Below are 20,301 nucleotides of genomic sequence, written 5' to 3'. Positions count from 1 at the left end.
ATTATACATATACAATTCTCTATAAATATACAATTTAAGTCACTTTCAAGCCAAATACTTTTGTGCTCTAAACATACAGTCTAGTATTTACATAGTTTAAATGTATTGTAATGTCTGTAATATTTATTTACAATTTATCAACGGTTAAAACTTTACTTGGTGTTTTAATTATTAAGTAGGCTGGTATGGGGACCTTCTCTAAAAATGCAACCCGGTTCAAACTATAAGGGGCTAAATGTTATCGTCTAAATAAATATAAAACATAAAATGCGATTGAAATATATATTAGAGCAGAATAAAAGACGAAACTGAAATCTTTGTTTGGGTTATGTAGGAAAAGTTTAAAAAAACCTAAAATCATGCGTTTGTTCATGTAAGAATCAAGAAGGTACAGATATATTATTTGAAAGGATATGTTATGCTCTCAAAACAAGTGTTTTATTAAATATAAATTAAAACAAAAACTTCGATTTTACGTCATAATTTTATTTTGAACTCACACCAAAAACTTGCAAGCCTACATCTCTGTTCTCGTTTTCATTAAAATGAAATGCTTCTATTTCCACAGTATGAATCCCAGTCCATTTGAAAGGAATACATTTTGGTCAGTATCAATCGGATCTCTATTCTACTGGATTTCTCAACACGCAGTACATCCTGGAGCGATGCAAAGGTTCATTGCAGTGTCTTCACTACAGAAAGCTAAGGGGTAAGGCTCTCGTATACGTTATTTACCCTTGATTTAGCTGTTGCTGCGTTTAAAACGGGGTATTTATCATTTTTATAACGCAGGACACAAACAATATTTATGGGTTTTCGTTATAATTTGTAATATACTCATGTTCCAGAGTTATGCTTTGGAGTTTCGTCGGCTTTGTCGTCATCAAAGTCGTTATCATACTGGAGGGACTGCTGCTGTATGCCACTTTCCATGATTGTGATCCATTGGCAACTAAGGTAATAATGAATAAATGTGAATTCAAGTATTATATTAATGATATTAGTCTTATTTATAGTTTAATTCGTTGTACACAATAAATATAATCGTTTATTTATTACATTTGTATGTCTTTTATCATAAATAAACATTCATGTATTGTAGTAAAAATTTAGTTGTGTAGAAAAAATGTTATACGCATTAACAGCTCATTCCCTATGTGGAATTAAATATACACCTTAAAAAAATAAAAATCCTGCTACTGAGTGATGTATAAAAATTTAGGTATTATCTGAGGGCTACTATTCTTGGAAGAATGTTTCTTACTGGGGACCGAAATATGTATTAAATAAAGACTTTATTTGACCGTGAAAAGTAAATTTCATTATAAAGATCGAGATTTGTTTAATGCTTCAAAAAAGGATGTTGGCAAAAAGGAGGCTCTAACTAATACTTGTAATTATGCAATATAAGCAGGTTTAGATTAGGCTATGATACATATGGTACTAGTAACACCATTTTCAAAGATAACCTTCACGAGGTTTCCCATGATCCGAGCTTGAATTTGGGTACTGCCTGGAGGGATGTGTTTCTTTTATTTCCAGAAGTGCGAGTTTTCATCTGAGGCACCACCCAAGCTCACACCTCAGATCACGTACCAGAGCGTCCAAATTTTCCAATGTCAGATCACATTGAACAATCTGGCACTCGATCTAAGGTCGGGAAAACACCACTCCGCCTTTCTGTCGAAAAAGCGACTCTCAAGATTGTACCTAAATTAAAATTCAGATCACGTAAGCGCTCGTTACATTTTTATATTTTTAATACCTCGTATTTGTATTTACCTACTTACTCATACAGCGTAATAGGGAATAGTAGATAGGGACAGAGTAACCTTCTTGTTGCCATCATCACTACCCATTTAGAGCAAAAACAGTTCGTCATAATGACATATAATTTTCACATTAATTTCAATAAATTATGTTATTTCTGATAATGTAGTTATTTTATATTCTAGGTAAGAAAACTCCTACAAACTTAGCGGTCTCCGAATAATCCCAAACTGCTAAAATATATCAGTTAATTAAAATGAAATAAATGTTTAAGTAGGATTTATATGATTGGGTTTCAAAGAATCTATGAAGCGGAAAAATTAAATCTTTACATAAGTGATAATAAATTTTAATTTCCATGAAACGACGTATCTAAAAGTATTCTTGTGTTCGAAAACAGATGGTAAAGAAGTCCGGACAGCTGCTGCCTTATTACGTAATACAAGTGGCAAAGGACTATCCTGGACTCACGGGACTTTTCATATCAGGGGTACTGAGTGCAGCGCTCAGGTTTGCTATCAAGATAAATCGTAATATTTAATAACGTAGATTAATTGTTCATGAAATTTTGAATGTTGTATTCGTCCAAAGGCAACTTTTTAACAATACTAAAACTCATTGCTTGTTCTCGCTAATATCAATTTTCACTTAAATTTTAATCTTTTATTGTTGAATTTTGTTTTTTGCAACTTTTGGTGTTATGCAAAAACATATCAAAATGCAAATTAACCTGCCCATCTACTTTTTACTTAAAAATAGAGATCTAGGTAATGAAATTCTACTCTATAGCATAAAAATACACTATTTGATCAATTTGCTTGTTGACTGTAGTGAGCAATTTTATTCCAAAAGAAACAGTTTCTGGAAGTGCAAACAGTTTTCTGCAACTTTTCTGTCTACAGATCATAGTTCTTTTAGTGTTTTTAGAGATAAAACAGTTTTTTAATTCGAATATTTTTCTAAGTACCTCTAATTTTATATATTAGACTTCAGTATATATACAAAGTATTGACATAGTTACACAAAAATTGTCTCATGCTTAATCTTGCACCTTACAATATTAACTGTAGGATACAAATTTTAACTTTTATTTTATGTTCATAATTTTAGCAATAACAGTTTCAATGTGTCAAACATTGGTTAAAAGGAAAGTAAAAAAAGGTTGCACTTTCATGTTAAACTGAATAAAGTAGGCTTTTTCATGATAAGCACCAGCACAAACTGTTGTTCGATATAAGTTGTGTGTGTTACAGTACCATGTCGGCGAAACTAAACACAGTCGCTGGAACTATCTATGAGGACTTTGTCAAATTCTTCTTGAAGGGAAAGAGGTTATCGGAGGCCAAACAAGCTTTCAGCCTCAAAGTTATCACCCTAATTCTTGGAATTATATCTATTTGTCTGGTTTTCGTCGTGGAAAAATTAGGAGCTTTGTACCAGGTTATCCAATTAATAGCAAAACCATGATTTGTAAGATAAATTTAAATTGTATATCAGCTTTAGTTTCGTTGTTAGATTGACTAATAAAATGTTTAATTTCTTTGGTTTTATAAATCACTATTTTAGTACATAGATTTCCAATATATTATTTTATCAATTCGTAACATCAATGTTTTATATGTCAAAATGACAATGCTATTTTGATAAAATAACAGTTAATGATTTTGAGTTTTATCTTAAGAAAGATATATTTCAATAATTTTATTCTACATATATTTAGGCTTATAACATACTGCTTGAGTGTAAGCCTATATAATTTTATATTTATTCTTCTAAATTGAAATATAACAGTAGTGTAAATTTAGTTTTACATAATTTTTGCCACTGGCTTTAGTTTTTGTCGAAACTACTCAAATTAAATAGTTTTTCAACAGTCTGATATTACTTATTATAGTACTTAAGTGTACACTGTTATTAAAATTGTATTTATTACTCAGTGACACTGATTGCGTTACAAATTAAAATAAAATGTTTACTTTAAAACCACTCTGATGCCAGTATTTTTAAAGAATTTTTGCCAAACATAGCATATATTTTCACTTGGTTGCAGATGGTGGTTACTTTAAATGGATTTACAAGTGGTTCTCTTGTGGGAATTTTCAGTTTGGGAATATTTTTTCCAAGAGCAAACTACAAGGTATTTATTGGACTTACCGTTAACCTAAATTATAAAAGTATAATATTTAAGCATTTTAAGTCATGGAATAATATATAGACTTGGTTTTAGATGTAAAGTATTCCATAATAATAGAGAAGTTTAAAAATACAACTATACGTGTTTTGTGCGAAAACCCTTTTGTACCAGAATTAATGAACCTTCATATCGAAAAAAAAAATGAGACATGTTTTTTTTAGTAACGGTATTTTTGAGCATACTCTACTGATGAATCATATATTAGTAGGCCATAATTAATGAAACTCAATGGCACAATACTTTTTCAAAAGTTAGCCAAATCTAATAAATAACACGTTTGAAAAACAAACATAAAAATGTCAAATATATCACAAACTAGACAATCATAAAAGCTAATAGAAGTCTATTAAACAACATGTTGCTTGGGATACTGCTACCTTATTAATGTTAATCATAAAATAATACGAATAAATGTGATCTGAAATAGCAATGAAAAATAAATAAATAGTTTTGATTATAAACGTCAGTTTAGTAATGTTTAAAGTAATGCATGGAAATCTCTTTTCTTTGATTTAATTTGTTACTATCACGGTAAAAATGTTTGATTTTTACAGCTAAGAAAATAACTATATACTTCTAATAAAACTCATTTTTTAACTCAAAACGAATCAATCCATACCCAAAAGTTTTAAACCAGCCTTAAAAGGGCATAATAGTATTTCATACAACAGGAGTTTCCAGAGATCAAAATATCCCAGAGATTGCAACCAATCTATTTCAATTATATAAACGTTGAATTATGCCAAATTTCTGGCGATCTAAAACTTGAGATTAAAAAATTTCAGACTGTAGGAACTTTTAAAGATATGTATTTTTTAGATGAACAAAAAAATTTGCTATTATTTCATTGTAACAGATTATTGATTAATAAAAAAAAGATATTTAATCCTTTGTTTTTGAACTGACTTCTTACTCCAAAAGGTCCATAATCACAAATATTTTTAATGTCACAGTCCGTGACTAAACCATTAATTTATTTTGTCCATTAAATTATACTGTCAGTTTAGTATAAACCAGTGACATGACAAAGTACAAACAGTACACATTTTCACTCTAAGACGTTTTTGACTTAGCTATATACCCTAACAAGATTATGTACCCTAGATCTGTTCTGTTGTAGGGCGCTATCGCTGGAGCCCTAACCAGCCTCGTTGTGATGTCAGGGATAATATCAGGGTCTCAGCTGTATATAGCACGTGGAATGTTGAGGTTCCCCGGCAAGTCCACAAGCGTCGAGGGGTGCCCTGCGGAGTTCATAGAAAATCTTGGCTTCAAGTGAGTAAACATTTGTGACAGTCAAAGTCTGCACATATTACGGAGCCTTATTTTATGAAAATAAAAATCACGAAAATTTAAATAAATTGCGGAAAGATAAGAGGGCAAGAAAGTAATAAAAAAATAACAATGGTACGAACAAGAATGTCCTGCTTTAATTCACTTTACATATAATATTTGTGGACTAATTGCCTTAACCTGCAGTCCCTAAAAATCTGGTGGTCAACGTTATCCTTCTACAAAATTTGATAGGATTCTCTCCCATCATTACAGCCATGATTGATGTAAGTAGCCGAGAAATTAGGCACAAGCTCAATAAGTGGCTTACCAACGAATCTAGTACGCAAATACAATCCTATCTTAATGTTTAACCACTAATAACATCTCTGAACACTTTTTAAAATACTTTTAAATTTTTTGAATTAACTTAGTTCATTAGTTTGATTAGTAATAATTTAGATGAGTAACAGTATAATCTATTGATGGCCTGGAATCTGGAATCCATTCCCGTTGAGTTATATAAATATATGGATTAGTAAATTTATGTCCCACGTAGCTTTGAAGGAAATTGTGAAAAATGTGTGTTTATCCTGAATACGTATTACAGCTACGTGTCCTGAATACTGAATAGTATAGTTAGCACATCAGCTTGTATATTGGACAAAAAACGCCCTGGACACAATTCGATGGTACTCCCAATAATATTTTCCGACACTCGATTGAAATACCCTGATATAGATAACACAAAACAATACAATGAATCCTCAGAGCAAAATATATATATGAGATTGTGCACTTCAAGCAGCAATGGCCTGAAACGAACTTTTAGTAACTCGTGCTTATTTCTATCAGTAGTTTACTGCTTAAATCCATTGATTCGTAAACTGCCTGTACCAGTGTATCGGCTCGTGTCCAAACTTACAAGGGAGTGGGCACACCGGTAGTGGCAGATCCGGCAGTTCCTCTCCTGTTCCAGTTGTCCTACAAGTATTTCACCGCCACTGGCTCTATAATAACGCTCCTGGTAGGTCTCCTTGTATCCTATCTCACGGATCCTCAGGGAGACACTTCACAGCTGGACCCTCGCCTGCTGGCTCCGTGTGTCAGGCGATTCCTCCCACCTAGGGAGAGGCCGAACCCGCAAGAAGAGCTCAAGCTAATGACCTATAATAATAAAAATGAAGATGCAGTTAAGTGTTCATGAATGAGGAATAAGTGTAAAATATAAACTTACTGTAGAGAGTAAGTAAATTAAGAGGATTTCGGATATTGGCCATGGTGTTATGTTACAAAAGTATAACACAACGTTTCGAGGATTGAAATCTATTACCTTCGTCAGGTGGAGGGTTATTAGTAGGACATACATAATAAAGAACAAAAAGGAGAAAAGGAAGGAAAGGAAAGGGTTCAAATAAACCCGAAAGCTGCTTGGAGTCTAATCCAGGCGTTGTCACTGCATAGGATAAAAGTCCTGAAAAGTGGTGACATGTCCTCAGGAGTTTTATCCTGTCCGGGAATAAACTCCAAGCTGCTTTCGGTATGTTTGAACCCTTTTCTTTTTCTCCTTTTCTCTTTTGTTTTCTTTATTTTTGATGTATTAATAATCCCCTCACCTGACGAAAAGTATAAACTTTAATTCTCTAAACTTTATGCTATACATTTTGTAATATATAATGATGGCGAATGTCCGAAATCGAGTTATCCTTTGAAGCCTTCAATCTTCAACAACAAACATTAAACAAAGTAACGTAAGGTATTCACAGTGTGCCATGATATAGTATTCTAAACACTTTAAGCTCTAATTATAAATAGCCTTTTTGTAACAATAATAAATTGTAATTTCGTAGATTTTGGATTATCAATATTTTCATCCAAAGATTTTAATAGTGGTAAATAATAATAGTTATATCCTAAGACGGCATTTTGTCAAGACAATGTAAATAAGTTTATAATAAAGCAATAAAAATAAGATTTATTAAAATAAAATTGTAAACTGTATTGAATTATTTTGACGTTCAAACCTAAATATTTTTGGTAATTGGGCACATTACGTAATACGAGAAATTCATATTCACACTAAGTGTGTGTAGATGTAGTTTTACGTTTAATGTATTTCAATTTGGTTTTATTTGCCAGCTTTGCAGATTTAGATTTAGATATGACTATTCATTGTTTTAACATTTATTTTTATATTGATGAAAATACGCATTGAAAATCCATACTAACAATGTTCAAACATTCATCTTTGTTGCATTTTTTAAATAAAGTAAAACTTGTATTCTTAATTATACTGTCTTGATATTAAATAAACGAGAGCTAAAGAATAATCGACTTACTCCATGTAGTTAGTAAACTTATACAACTTTAATCAATAGCTTTGTAAACTTGGATTCTTGCTTTTAAATTCTTATTTTTTTCTTCTGAGACAGATAAATACACACTTCCATATTTAGTTTGTATTGAAATGTAATCATAATGTCTAGTAAAATACTGCACTGTTAATTATTTATTTAATAATTACTGTTTTAATGGTGAAGAGTTACAAGATTTTTTAAATCTCACCCAGAATAAATTATGTTTTGAAATATCTAAATATTAAAAGAAATGTTTATCTCATATAATTTAGTAAAACCATTCTGATAAGAAAGAAACGTAATATATTACTCAGAAAACTAGTCAAAATTCGGAAAAGTTTTCTATAATTGGTAAAATTCATTCAGTAGCTTCACCTACTTTTCCAAGTATGAGCCAATAAAACAGGTAAGCACTAAGAATGAAAGCTAAATTATAAAATATTTATAAACACTAAAATAATAAAACGAATATATAAATATCTTTCACTGTCTAGATGCTCGACAGATAAAGTTTCTACTTATATGTGAAGTAAATAGGTAATAACAAGTGTGTATAACAATAAAATTTTTGTTTTGAATTTATTGCATGGTATGACCCAAATATGTTATATATCCACCCTTTAACAATGTTATGGAACACAAAATCATTGCTAAAATCGGGTTTCAGAAAATCAAAAGTTATCCTGTTGCCCAGTTGTGTCCCAAAACTCGCCTTGTACATAAGAAGACTCATGAGGAATCATAATGGTAATTCAAAATAATGCTAAATGTCATAAAAATTGCTATTAAAGAATTTTAAAACCCATTTCTTAGCGAGAACCTTATCAATAAGGCAAACGAACGTACAATGTTTTATGTAATTCTTTGTGTAGATTTGGATATTTCGTGATGAAACAGTCAGTGAATTTGGTTTATACGTATTTGTATGTGTGATTTTAACATACGTCTGTTTATGTTATAGGACAAGACTATTTATAATTGAGAAATTATTTATATGTATGAAAACTCACCTTGTGAGTGGTAATTTTATTTAATTTTTAAGGATGAATGAATATATTAATTTTAAATTCAATACAAAAGCCATACCATTGAGAGCTTTGAATTACTAATAAAACTGAATTCAACAGCGATGATGTTGAAAACTAATCGAGGCAACTATTATTGGTCTAGGAAAAGACAAGCTAGTTTGCATTTTAGACCATAAGAAAGAAAAAAAAAACATAAGAGAGAATTAGAAAATTGCACGAGTATTCATTTATATATAAGCATAACTGAGTTCTATGATGGTGCATGTCACATTTTGGGATTTGTCTGACCATTATGAAATAATTTGGCGATGGTCTTATGGATTACTAAGATAGCAACGATAAAATCGTATAATAAATACATTTTTGAATAAGCTGTGTATAATTCAAATTCAAATCTTTATTTCACAAAACGTTACATATTATTATAACAGTGCAATAGTAACAGGTGATATTGTGTACTATTATAAACTGTATTAATCATACAAGTAGTATTCGTCGATATAAATATTATTAAATGGAAGTGCTAGTATAAAAAGTACATTATTATTAGTCATACTGAATAAAAAAATATGCAACAGATAAAAGTAATTTGATATTATGGAATTAAATAATAAATATAAAATTCAGACAACTTAATAAACTTAACATAATATAATTAAACTTTTATCACTTTTATACTTTTATTTTACGTACAATGTACATTTCGGAATCATTGATTCCATCTTCAGGTACAAATAAGGTTAAGTTAAAATAAATAATTAAAATCAATTTGTCATGTGTTTTTTACTACCTTGGGTGGCTAAAATTTGTTGTATTTAATTTTATGTGAGATCATTCATTGTATATTGTTTAAAAGTCTATCGAATAATAAATTTTTTGTTAGAAAATCTTTGCCATTTAATAATATATTATGATTAATTTTGGCACTTTTGTAAATTTCAAAAATGTTCTAAAGTGGGATAATATGCGACTTTTTTTGCTTGTGTGTGTAAAATTTCAAGATTGTTTTCGATGTTAGTGTATGTATGGCCGGTGTTGTTTAAATGGTCTGCATATTTTGAATTTTGATGATGTTTTCAATGCTTTTATGTGTTCATTTAAATCTAATTTTGATGATCGGCCGGTTTGTCCAATATAGTTGGGATTGACAATCGTTGCAATTTAATTTGTATACTCCACTATTGTTGAATTTTGAAATTTTGATTTTGGTTTGTTGAATTGCTTTTGTTTTTGATTAAAAGTCCAAGGTTGTTCGATGTTTTGAATGCCAATTGATATCCTTGTTTATAAAATGATTTGTTAATTTTGTGACAATGTTTACCAAGGTAGTCTGATTGAATGTATTTGATATTTCTTTCTTCTTTCTTTTTGTAATTCTTCAATAATATATCAATCTTTGCTTGGTTTTATATCCATTATTTTGGGCTATGTATTTAATAATGTTTAATTCTTTATAAAAATCTTCATTTGTCATTGGAATTTTGTGTAATCTGTCGATCATTGATTTGAATGCAGCCATTTTTTGGTGATATGGGGTGATTCGATGAGGAAGGAATAACTAAATCTGTGTATGTTCGGTTTTCTGTAAATTTTGAAATTGTGTTTTTTGTTGATCTTGGTTATAGTCAAATCAAGGGTAGTTTATTGCATTATTTTCTTCAATTTCACTGGTAAAATTTAGATTATGATGGATTTGGTTTAAGTAGTTTTTGAATATGTCTATTTGTCTTTTATTTCCTTTGAATAGAACATATTATATCATCAACGTATCTGTAATAATAAAATTATTTGTGTTAGATGTTTGTTTTTATCGCTTAGTATGAATTTGTCTTCTATGTTGTCAAGGAATATATCAGCCAATAATCCGGATAGTGGTGATCCCATTTGGTAATCCTTCATGTTGTATGTAGTAATTGTTGTTAAATGTAAAGTAATTTTGTTTTAGAGTTACTTTTGTGAGTTCAAGTATTTCTTCAATTTCTTGTGTATTTAGAATGTTCTGTTCTGTTAAATTATTTTTAATTATAAGCATTGTTTCTTGGATTGGAACATTTGTGTATTAAATTTGTTATATCGAAGGATACAAACTTTACTATTGTTTGGTATATCTATATAATTAATTTTGTTTACTAGGTCAATGCTGTTTTTCAGTCTTATGTCAGTTTTAAATTTGTAATGTTCTTTAATTTTGCTGTCCAAGTATTTTGCTAAATTATAAGAAGGAGCATTTTGAAAATTTACTAATGGTCTTATTGGGTAGTTTTCTTTGTGAATTTTTGGCAAACCTTTGAGGATTGGTGCAAGAAGGCTTCATCATTTTTAATTCCTGTTTTTTGTTATTCGGAAAAATAACATTGTATTCATATACAATGAATGATCTCACATAAAATTAAATACAACAATTTAGCCACCAAGGTAGTAAAAAAACACATGACAAATTGATTTTAATTATTTATTTTAAACTTAACCTTATTTGGTACCTGAAGATGGAATCAATGATTCCGAAATGTACATTGTACGTAAAATAAAAGTATAAAAGTGATAAAAGTTTATTAATATTATGTTATTATTTTAAAAACACTTTTAGAGGCTACATCTCTAACTTAATAAACTTAACAATAACAATTAATTTAACAATACATTTAGCAATTATACACATCCATGAGGAGCTCACGGAGCCTCTTTCTGAAAATTGTTATTGATGGTTCGTTTTAAGGAATATTGGGAGTTTATTGAAAAGTTTTCTTCCCATATAGCTACGCGTTTTTTCGTAAGAAGATGTATTATCAAGTGGAAGGATCATATTATTTTTATGGCTTGTAAGGTAGGATGATTGAGTGTAAAAGCTTTGGGGGAAACCGAGAGGGTTCTGTTTTACAAATGATTGTGTTTGATAGATATATACTCGTATGCATGGGAGCGGAAGTATGTTTAATTTAAAAAAAGAGGTTTGCATGATGATCTGTTTGTGGCATTAGCAATAACACGAATTATTCTTTTTTGAATTTAAAAAAGTTTTTGACTAAGGTGTGAACATCCCGAAACATAATACCATAGAGAAGATGGGAATATACATAGGCATGATAAACCATCAAAATTACGTCCAGGTCTACGATTTTTGATAATGTGAGAATGGCATAGTGGGCTCTATTTAAGGCGTTTGAAAATCTTCTCACGTGAGCTCCCCAGGTGACACTGCCCTCGATGTGGAGGCCCAGAAACTTTCCTATCGGAGTAGTGTTGAGCAGCGGCTGGGGGTAGGAATCATCCGCCCTAGCACTTCTTTGATAGTTGGAATGAAAATTTATTGCGAACATCTTTTTTGTAATTATATGATATTTTTTACCCTATGAGATAAATGGATCCTAAGAATCTCCATGTACAATTTCAGTACAATCGGTCCAGTAGTTTTTACGAGATTGAGTAACACATACACACAAACACATATAGAGACATATAGGTATCATTGGATTTTTGTATACTGTATACAGTAAATACAATCTATAGATTGGAATGGGAAAGTATTTTGAACTGCATAATCTTTACCCATTATAGAAACATATACTGTTTGCGTATCGAAATGGAGGACATACGGTCTATGAGGAATAGAATGATTGAGTGAAATATTTGGTGATCCTTATCCAAATCCTCAATGAAGCTTATGTTTCTTTTGGAGGTTTAAATCTTCAGACCTTAATGAAACAAAACCAGATAAGATATGGGTTCTGTATTCCCCTAATAATAAGATACACTTACGAAAAAGCATGACATAACTGAATTCTGTATCAAATGATGTGTTAGAGCAGACTTATAAGGAAACTTTGATATAGTGACATATTTATAGTACTTATTGATACAGATTTCAAGTGGAAAAGTGTATAATAGCCAATGCATCTTAAATGCAAATTTTAATGTCAGCATTGGTGGATTTATGTATACAGATTTATAGGCTGTGCAATAATGAATAATTATAATTTTGAACGGTCATAATTTCGTGCAGTAGAATTTAATCTTGATATTACATTAGCTAAATGTGAAATAATCACGCAGTAGTAGTATCACTGTTGGGACTAGCAAGTTCAGACATGTTCAGTGTGTTTGGGTTCGAAGAATCTGGATTCCCGAGCCAAAGGATATTTGAATCCAAGTCTGCATGCAGTTAAAGTTGAAGAAAGTGTTGTGGTAGAAATAAAATAAAATCTTTAGTTGCTCGTGACAATTTCACACTGTGTGGAACACGTCATAATGAATTCTATCACGTCCAAACTTACATAATTTTTCATACATTCCAATCCCATTCATCCTTCACCAATCTCAACCCACTTCCAGCGCTGGAGTCAGTCATTGAACTGGACGGTCTCCCAGTTAAACGCCAGAAACTCGTCAACACTGTAGAATGCATTTGACAACAGGAAGCTATTAAGACGAGCTTTTGACGCCTTGAGCTATTGGGCGTTTTTCATAGAATTTGGCAATCTGTTGATGAAATGGACACCTGCCTGCGAAGGCAAGGTGTTCATTTAACACAAATTAAATATGTGCCCTCAAGGTTAGGGCACAGTTAGAAAAACAGAACAAAGATGTTTCTAAAATGTAGAGACTGGGCAAAGTCAACAGTTGCAAGTTTTTAATGCTGTCATGCACGACTCTCTGAAATTCAACTTTGCGATAATACGAAGTGCTTTTTTGCAATTTGAACACCCTCAGGAAATTATTGCCTGCGCAGGACCCCCACAACATCACTCCATAGAAAAGGTTAGAGTGAATTAGCCCATAATGGGCCGCAAAAAATACCTGACTGGGGCAATACCTAGCAAATGACCTCAAAACATGTATTCCTGAGGACAGTTTGGCACACAAATGGTCAATGTGATTATTCCATGTCAACCCTCGATCGAGGAGTATTCCAAGGAATTTTGAGGAGTAGACTACTTCCAATATGGAATCTGCCAACATAACGGCTGACCCACATTGGGAGTCCACTGGGCGTAGTGCGAAATTCAGCTCGTTGGATTTCGAAGAATTCGTTTGAAGGTTGAGGCTATTGAAATATTGGACACAATTGTTGATATCGACAAAGGGTTTTAGTTCCAAACCTTCTTGTGAGTTATCTCTGACACAGAGAGTCGTGTCATCAGCATACTGCACGATTTTACCATGCAGCAGCGATGAATGTACGTCGTTGACATATAACAGGAAAAGAATTGGACTGGATATAGAGCCCTGAGGAACGTATAACTCAGAAATAAATAATTAATGTTTGGTTTCATTACAAATATCATTTATCAGTCTCGTCTAAAAATATATTTCTTAAAATTAACCACGCTGTTTCACAGCAATTCAGAGATGGTCATATTTTATTATATCTTAAGAAAGTAACATTTTATTCTATTATTGATCTAGACCTAAGAGTGACATAGTTTTAAATCATGTTTTGGTCATTCTTTTAATTCTAGTAGTTACTATAACTTTCTCCATGTAAAAATGATTGTTTTTCAATTTAATCTTTGTTTATCATGTAATAATATAACAGGGGATATAAGGGGAGTTAGTAAATTTATTAATGAGCAGGAATCAATCATGGATGAAGAGGTCCTTATCAGTGCTTCTGACCAAGAACATAATTTTACTGCAAATGACAATAAAGGAAGGAAATTGGATTTGCAATGGTAAAACCATAAGTTATATAATGCAACCTATCGTTTCTCACGTTTAGGAATACAAACGACAGCCTGCAAAGAAGATTGCATTAATTTCATTGTGGAAGTAAACACCATCAGAGCAAATGTAAAATCTAGGAAAATGCAATGCAATTGAATGAACAAGTACATAAAAAGTGCTTTCTACACAAAATGTTATAAACCAATGTTTATAAAGCAAGTTAAACTAAACTGCTTGTGAGTTAAGTATTATGATATATATATATATATATATATATATATATATATACCTATAACGTAACGGTAATGATCGTAGTTGTGTTCACTGGCGAATATTTCATTGCCAATGGCATGCTCAAATTTCCTGGAAAAGTTACTAGTGTGAACGGCTGTCCTGCAGACTTACTCGCTAGCCTTTCTTTCAAGTAAGTAGTAAATAGTAGCCATTCGTTTGTTTACGTTACTATTAAAGGCCTAAGAAGAAATTTTATAAACACATTATCCTTCTAAAAATACTTCAATTATTAAATTATATTGCGTGTTAAAATATAGAACTCTTTTATAAACGCACATTGTTTAGGGGAATTTTAATTAAGGTATGAGTTACTAATACGAGTTTAACACACATTTATACTCTACAATATCTGCTTTTAGTCTAATCAAATTTAATACACCCTTCAGTTTCACACATTATATTGTTATATATTAATGTAATTCTAACAATATAACAATTGAAAAATTCTTTAGATCTTCGCAAACATTTATACGTTTGTTAAACATCTGATATAGTTTTAATTACAACATCTATTTCAAAGCTAAGGAATTGAATACAAAATCATCCTGGAGTTTTGTTATATTGACCAGGGTATAATTTAGATATTTGAGGATTGATTCCTATATACTAGAAATTCCAGGTATGATCATATCCTATCACTCAATAACGGGTTCGTGCAGAATCTGTCTCCAACCCATCCTCGATGAGACAGGATTAAATATAACCTATTCAGGTATCAGAATTGATCTTACCCGAAATTTTAAAATCGGTTTAAGATTTACTTCTGTTGTTCCAGCGCATCAGCACGGGTCCAGACTTATGTCGGCGTGGGATCTCCTGTAGTCGCTGATGCATCAGTGCCTCTCATCTTCCAGTTGTCCTACTGGTATTACATCACTCTGGGCACTCTGGTGGTTCTTCTGGTGGGCCTTCCGGTCTCCTACTTAACGGAGCCTGTGGACATGAAACACTTGGAACCAGCACTGTTCGCTCCATTCGTCCGTCAGTTTCTCCCCCAGAAACAGAACTTTCCTGTCAAACCTCAAGGAGAAGAATACAAGCTTGTACCCACAGATGTTTACTCCAAGGACATGGCCGAACCAGAAGCAGATAATAAAGAAATCCTTAGTTAATATATAATAATTTTAAATTTAAAAAACTTTGTACTTCCTTCCGTTACAGAATGTAAGGAGAAGTGCCTATTTATTTAGTTTGTTTTGGTGTTTATAAATACTAAACATTGTTTTGGACAATACCTAAAATCATTGGTTAAAATGTAAGTTTTTTTCACTTGGTCCTTGAAATATAATTTTATAGGCAGTAATATTCTTCCAGAGCACACTATACTACCTTTTTATTACAGTACAAAAACAAACACACGAAATTGTCACATCAAAATCAATATTCACCCAACTGTTTTTGCTACATAAATGAGTGTGAACTACTGACCCTACAGTTTACATATCGTTTATTATTTATGACATTGACTAAAAGGAAATGTAATATTTTCAGCCTCCACCGTCATCAAGAACACCTCACGTAAAAAGTAATGGCCTTATTCCATCTAAACATTTTACTTCTCAAAATAATATTAAGGAACCTGTATATATTCTCCACAACTAATATGTCAACTCAATTGTATCAATTTGTACAAATATCAACTGTTCAAACCTCCTGTCTCTAACATCTGTTATCATTTAAATAGAGAAATTTTGAACTGCCAAGGTCACTGTCAGAGCCTAGAAACCCAAGACAGTTAGAGAGGACGTCCACTAATAATGAATTATTATTTTTGAGGAATAACTTTACAGGTGAATACTCAATGAACATTGTTGTAACGTTAAATTCTTTCATAGTAGTAAACTGTTACAATTAATCCATTTACATATTATTTATCAAGCCACTTTCTATGCATCAAGGAAACATTATATGTCTTTCCTCTCTGCAAGAAGTCTGATTCAGAGCACCTACAGAAGGTCGTTAAACGTTACGGTAACAAGCCTACGTGTTTGTTTACCAACTTTGTTATTTATCTATACTTTTTTAATTAATATTTTCAACGGCGTATAAAATATATATGAACTCCACTGTTATTGCAATTATTGCAGCCGATAAACTAAATCTCCTGTAATCAGTTCATATCCTAAATAGTTTTATCTTTGGGCAATTCTTATTAAAATACTCTTAATAAATACTCATAAACTGTATATTTGAATAATAATAACGTACAATAAATAAAAAAAATATATTTTTATAGCATTTATATTGAAACAACCAATTTGCTTAGAGCAGTGTATCGACAAGGAACATTGCGCTTCTTGTTTACATAACAAATAGCGTTCTAAGCAATGTTGTGTTCGTTAAATTAACATCCCCAGATATTTATTTATCATTTGTGAAATAGAATACAACTATTTTAATAGTAATATTTATGTTTATTATACAAAATTACTGTTCGTAAATTAAATATTAACGTTAGACTGTTTCAATTATTTCAATTCGCGCTTTAAAACTCGGAGGATAATCGTTATTTTCTGCATAAGACTGAGTTTTAGGTTTTTAAATAGTGAGGTATTCTCGCTTTTTCAGAAAATAGGTAAAAAAAGTCGAATAAGCTCATGCCAGATTGTATTTCTATTTATAATAAACATTGGACGTTTCATGGTGCATATGGCGTTCTCTTTTAGGTCTTTTTGCTGGGACCTCTGAGCAGTGACAGCCAACTTAATGTAATTTTGTAAAGATTCTAACGTCGTCTGTGGAAACAACAGAATAATATACAGAACCACTTCAAGTGGTGAGTAAAAGTTTCATCTAGGCCTGCATAAATTGAGACGCAAATTAACTAGCACAAATTTAGTCGCTTATCTATTGAAGGTGTTTTGGACATTCCTTTTGTTCAATGTAATAATATACATTGAACTATTTTTCACTGAAAGGGTTGTGGCCTCTAGCAGATGTTTTCTGAAACCCCTGACTCTACCTCCACATAGCACTCTGACAAACGTACATGACGTATTAGGTGAACGAGAGACCTCTGTACAGAACGAAATCGATTTTGCGTTGTCCCAGACATCCAAGCGCAATCCACAAGATCCCGTCAAGAAATGTGGAAAATAGTACACTTATTTGCATAGAGAGCTTTCGGTTGTCAAATAAACCTTATATTTATTTCTTAAAATCATGTAGCCTCTTCGAATCTCAGCCTCTTCGTAAAAAAATATTCGAAAAAAAAAAAGCCGTCCTACCGAGGCGCTGTCTTCAACAACTGTCTGCCTGAAGAATTGAAGAAGCTACCAGTGAGAAACCTGAAGACATCACTGACGCAGTGGCTGCTGGACAGACCCTTCTACACCGTGCAAGAATTTCTAAACTGTAGGACTTAGGTGGGAAGGGTTAATTTAGCTAATTTAATATGAATTTCTAATTAAGCTCCATTTTACCTTTTTCTTAATGCAGAGAAATCTGATGCTTAACAGCAGACTTGAATCCTAGAACTTGGAAACATTTAGCCTAAAGAGATCGAAAAATTCGACGACGAAGAAGCTAAAAGAGCAGTTTACATTGCTTCGACATGAGAAAAACCTATATAAAAAATACAAAGTATAGTCTAATTTAGTGCGTTGGAAATCTCATTGTCCCGTCAGGTGCAAAATTAAGTGCACCACATGGTGTAACAAGATCTCCACACGTAACGTAGCCGTTGTAGAGAGTTGATTTAATATGAATGTCGATTTCAGCTCCAGTTAAATTTTCTCTAATGCAGCGTCTGGAATTTGATTATGTTACCGACTTGATTCCTAGAATCTGAATTTTGTAATCTAGATGTCTTTAATGTCGAAATGATGAAATTTTTATTCACACAGTTTTTGAGCTTCTTCGTAGTTATATGTTTTCTACTCTTAAGATTCCAGGAGTCAAGTCTGTACAAAATTACTAAGATCGGACAAGAATAAAAAGGTCTTAAACTTATTTTTTCTGTCTAGAATATTAATAAAAAGCGGCGGTTTTACAAGTTTTGTATGCTTTTTTAATGTCTGTAAATGGAGGGAAGGTTCCCCATTTTAAAGTTTCTTATCAGATTTATATTTGCTAAGATTACAATGGTAGCCCATTTAAAAAGCCACCATATAGAGCATCTTAATTGGCAAATAGTCTGTTAAATTAAATGTATGAGAACAATGAACTCAAACTTGATACTATGACAAACAAACAATATCATAACCTTGCCAGTTTTACTTTTGTTATCAGAATCTGAAAGGATAAAAAAGTTTTAGTAACAAAGTACACCTAATTTGTGTAGCTTCTTGATAAGGTACGTAAAAAATGACATAGGAATGGCTTGATCTCTAGGCTGGAAACTTTGTTTTTGTTCACTTAAGCTATCTTGAAGCACATTTTAACTAGCGATAGTCTTCTTTAAGCGTCATAATTGTTTATTGTTTAAGTATTTTTTAAAATTTAATCATATATACGTATATATGATATATATAATTTATATATATATATATATATATATATATTATATATATATATATATATATATATATATATGACTACATAAGGTTTTTGAAATCTCTTCCAATTATAATGTGCTTAGAAGAATGTTCTTCAAAAAGAACTGTATTGCATCATTTATGAATTTTGAGAAATTATAACTGAAGCTATTACAAATTAACATAGGCAGCACATGATGTTCTGACTCATAGTAAAAGTAAAGTATGAGAATTATAATTAATATTATCCAGCATTTGAGTCATTTAACTACTACAGTTAAAATATAAAGTGCAAATCTTCCAACGTCGTATTTTAGGATGTTTTCGAGAAGAATGCCTTAAATTTAACCGATGAAACTGTGTAGAATTGTCACCAATTATTTCATTGCATTACATATGTAGATATTCAGGATCGCGCTTGTAACCAGCTGAAACTAGGACAGAACTGTTTGAATCTCCATTTTGTATCCACACACATGTATGAGGGCTTTGTAGTGAACTAAACAATTTAAACCCCGTACAAACAATGATTTCGTGTATTTTTTATCTTAATACTAATAACTGTGTAATTTTATTGAATGAGAGCTCCCAATTTTTCAAGTAAAATGCGTTTTTGTGAATTCAGCCCCTTTTGCAAATAATCGTTGTGGGTTTCTTTGAATATGCAAATGACAACCCAGCCAGTAATGTCAAATGTCTCCAAGCCATTGTCACTGCTCCGTCAAACGATACACGGTCGATGTCTTGTCACCCTAGAGCCCTTGCCAAGTGGCCCTCTGTACTCCGCCAATGCATATCAATCAGCTGTTTACATGGTAATGAGGACTATACACCAGTCAGGACTGTAAGGTACTCGCCATTATTTCACGTCTTGCTTGACAATGCCTACTAAAACTAGCCTTGTGATTTAGGGGTGGATGGCGGAATAAAAGGATAGAAATAGGAAAACAAGAGAATACATATTACTAAATTAATAGATTAAAATTATGGTTTCTTAAATAAAAATAGTTTTCTAAAATTATTATATTTTTATATTTTAGTTCCTTAATTTTATTACTGTATTACTAATTTAATTGGTTCGCTTTATTTGTAATCTTTACTATTTTTGCTTATTAATTACTGTTTTTAGTGTGTACTAAATTTAAGAAATGATAGTCTTAACGGTTATTATCTTAAATAAATAACAATTCTTAACTAAATTGCAGTTTCTAACAGTTATAATATTATAGTGAATCGTATTGGTATTCTTC

General features: G+C 31.5%; 1 protein-coding gene across 2 annotated transcripts; it reads left to right on the top strand.

The window, feature by feature from the left end:
- Positions 1-554: 554 nt before the first annotated feature.
- Positions 555-15,979, top strand: LOC124353824 (sodium-coupled monocarboxylate transporter 1-like). 2 transcript variants are annotated; one of them, XM_046803844.1, is made up of 7 exons: positions 555-709; positions 849-957; positions 2,171-2,280; positions 3,024-3,210; positions 3,821-3,907; positions 5,085-5,239; positions 15,352-15,979. In XM_046803844.1, exons 1-7 carry the CDS (start codon positions 570-572, stop codon positions 15,686-15,688), a joined length of 1,125 nt encoding a protein of 374 aa, XP_046659800.1. In that variant the 5' UTR covers positions 555-569; the 3' UTR covers positions 15,689-15,979. The 2 variants fall into 2 exon arrangements, with proteins under 2 accessions (XP_046659800.1, XP_046659801.1); XM_046803845.1 differs by lacking the exon at positions 15,352-15,979 and adding an exon at positions 6,137-8,171.
- Positions 15,980-20,301: the final 4,322 nt, after the last annotated feature.

The sequence above is a fragment of the Homalodisca vitripennis genome, chromosome 2, assembly GCF_021130785.1.
Source record: "Homalodisca vitripennis isolate AUS2020 chromosome 2, UT_GWSS_2.1, whole genome shotgun sequence".
Lineage (NCBI taxonomy): Eukaryota > Metazoa > Arthropoda > Insecta > Hemiptera > Cicadellidae > Homalodisca > Homalodisca vitripennis.
The sequence above is the reverse complement of the archived record's forward strand: the minus strand, read 5'-3'. Positions and strand labels throughout refer to the sequence as shown.

Bases quoted from the DNA above. Each gene is read 5' to 3' on its own strand.
- LOC124353824 (XM_046803844.1), top strand. From the start codon at position 570: ATGAATCCCAGTCCATTTGAAAGGAATACATTTTGGTCAGTATCAATC. The intron at 2,281-3,023 runs GTTTGCTATCAA...TGTGTGTTACAG, and splicing joins GTACTGAGTGCAGCGCTCAG to TACCATGTCGGCGAAACTAA. The intron at 5,240-15,351 runs GTGAGTAAACAT...CTGTTGTTCCAG, and splicing joins ATAGAAAATCTTGGCTTCAA to CGCATCAGCACGGGTCCAGA.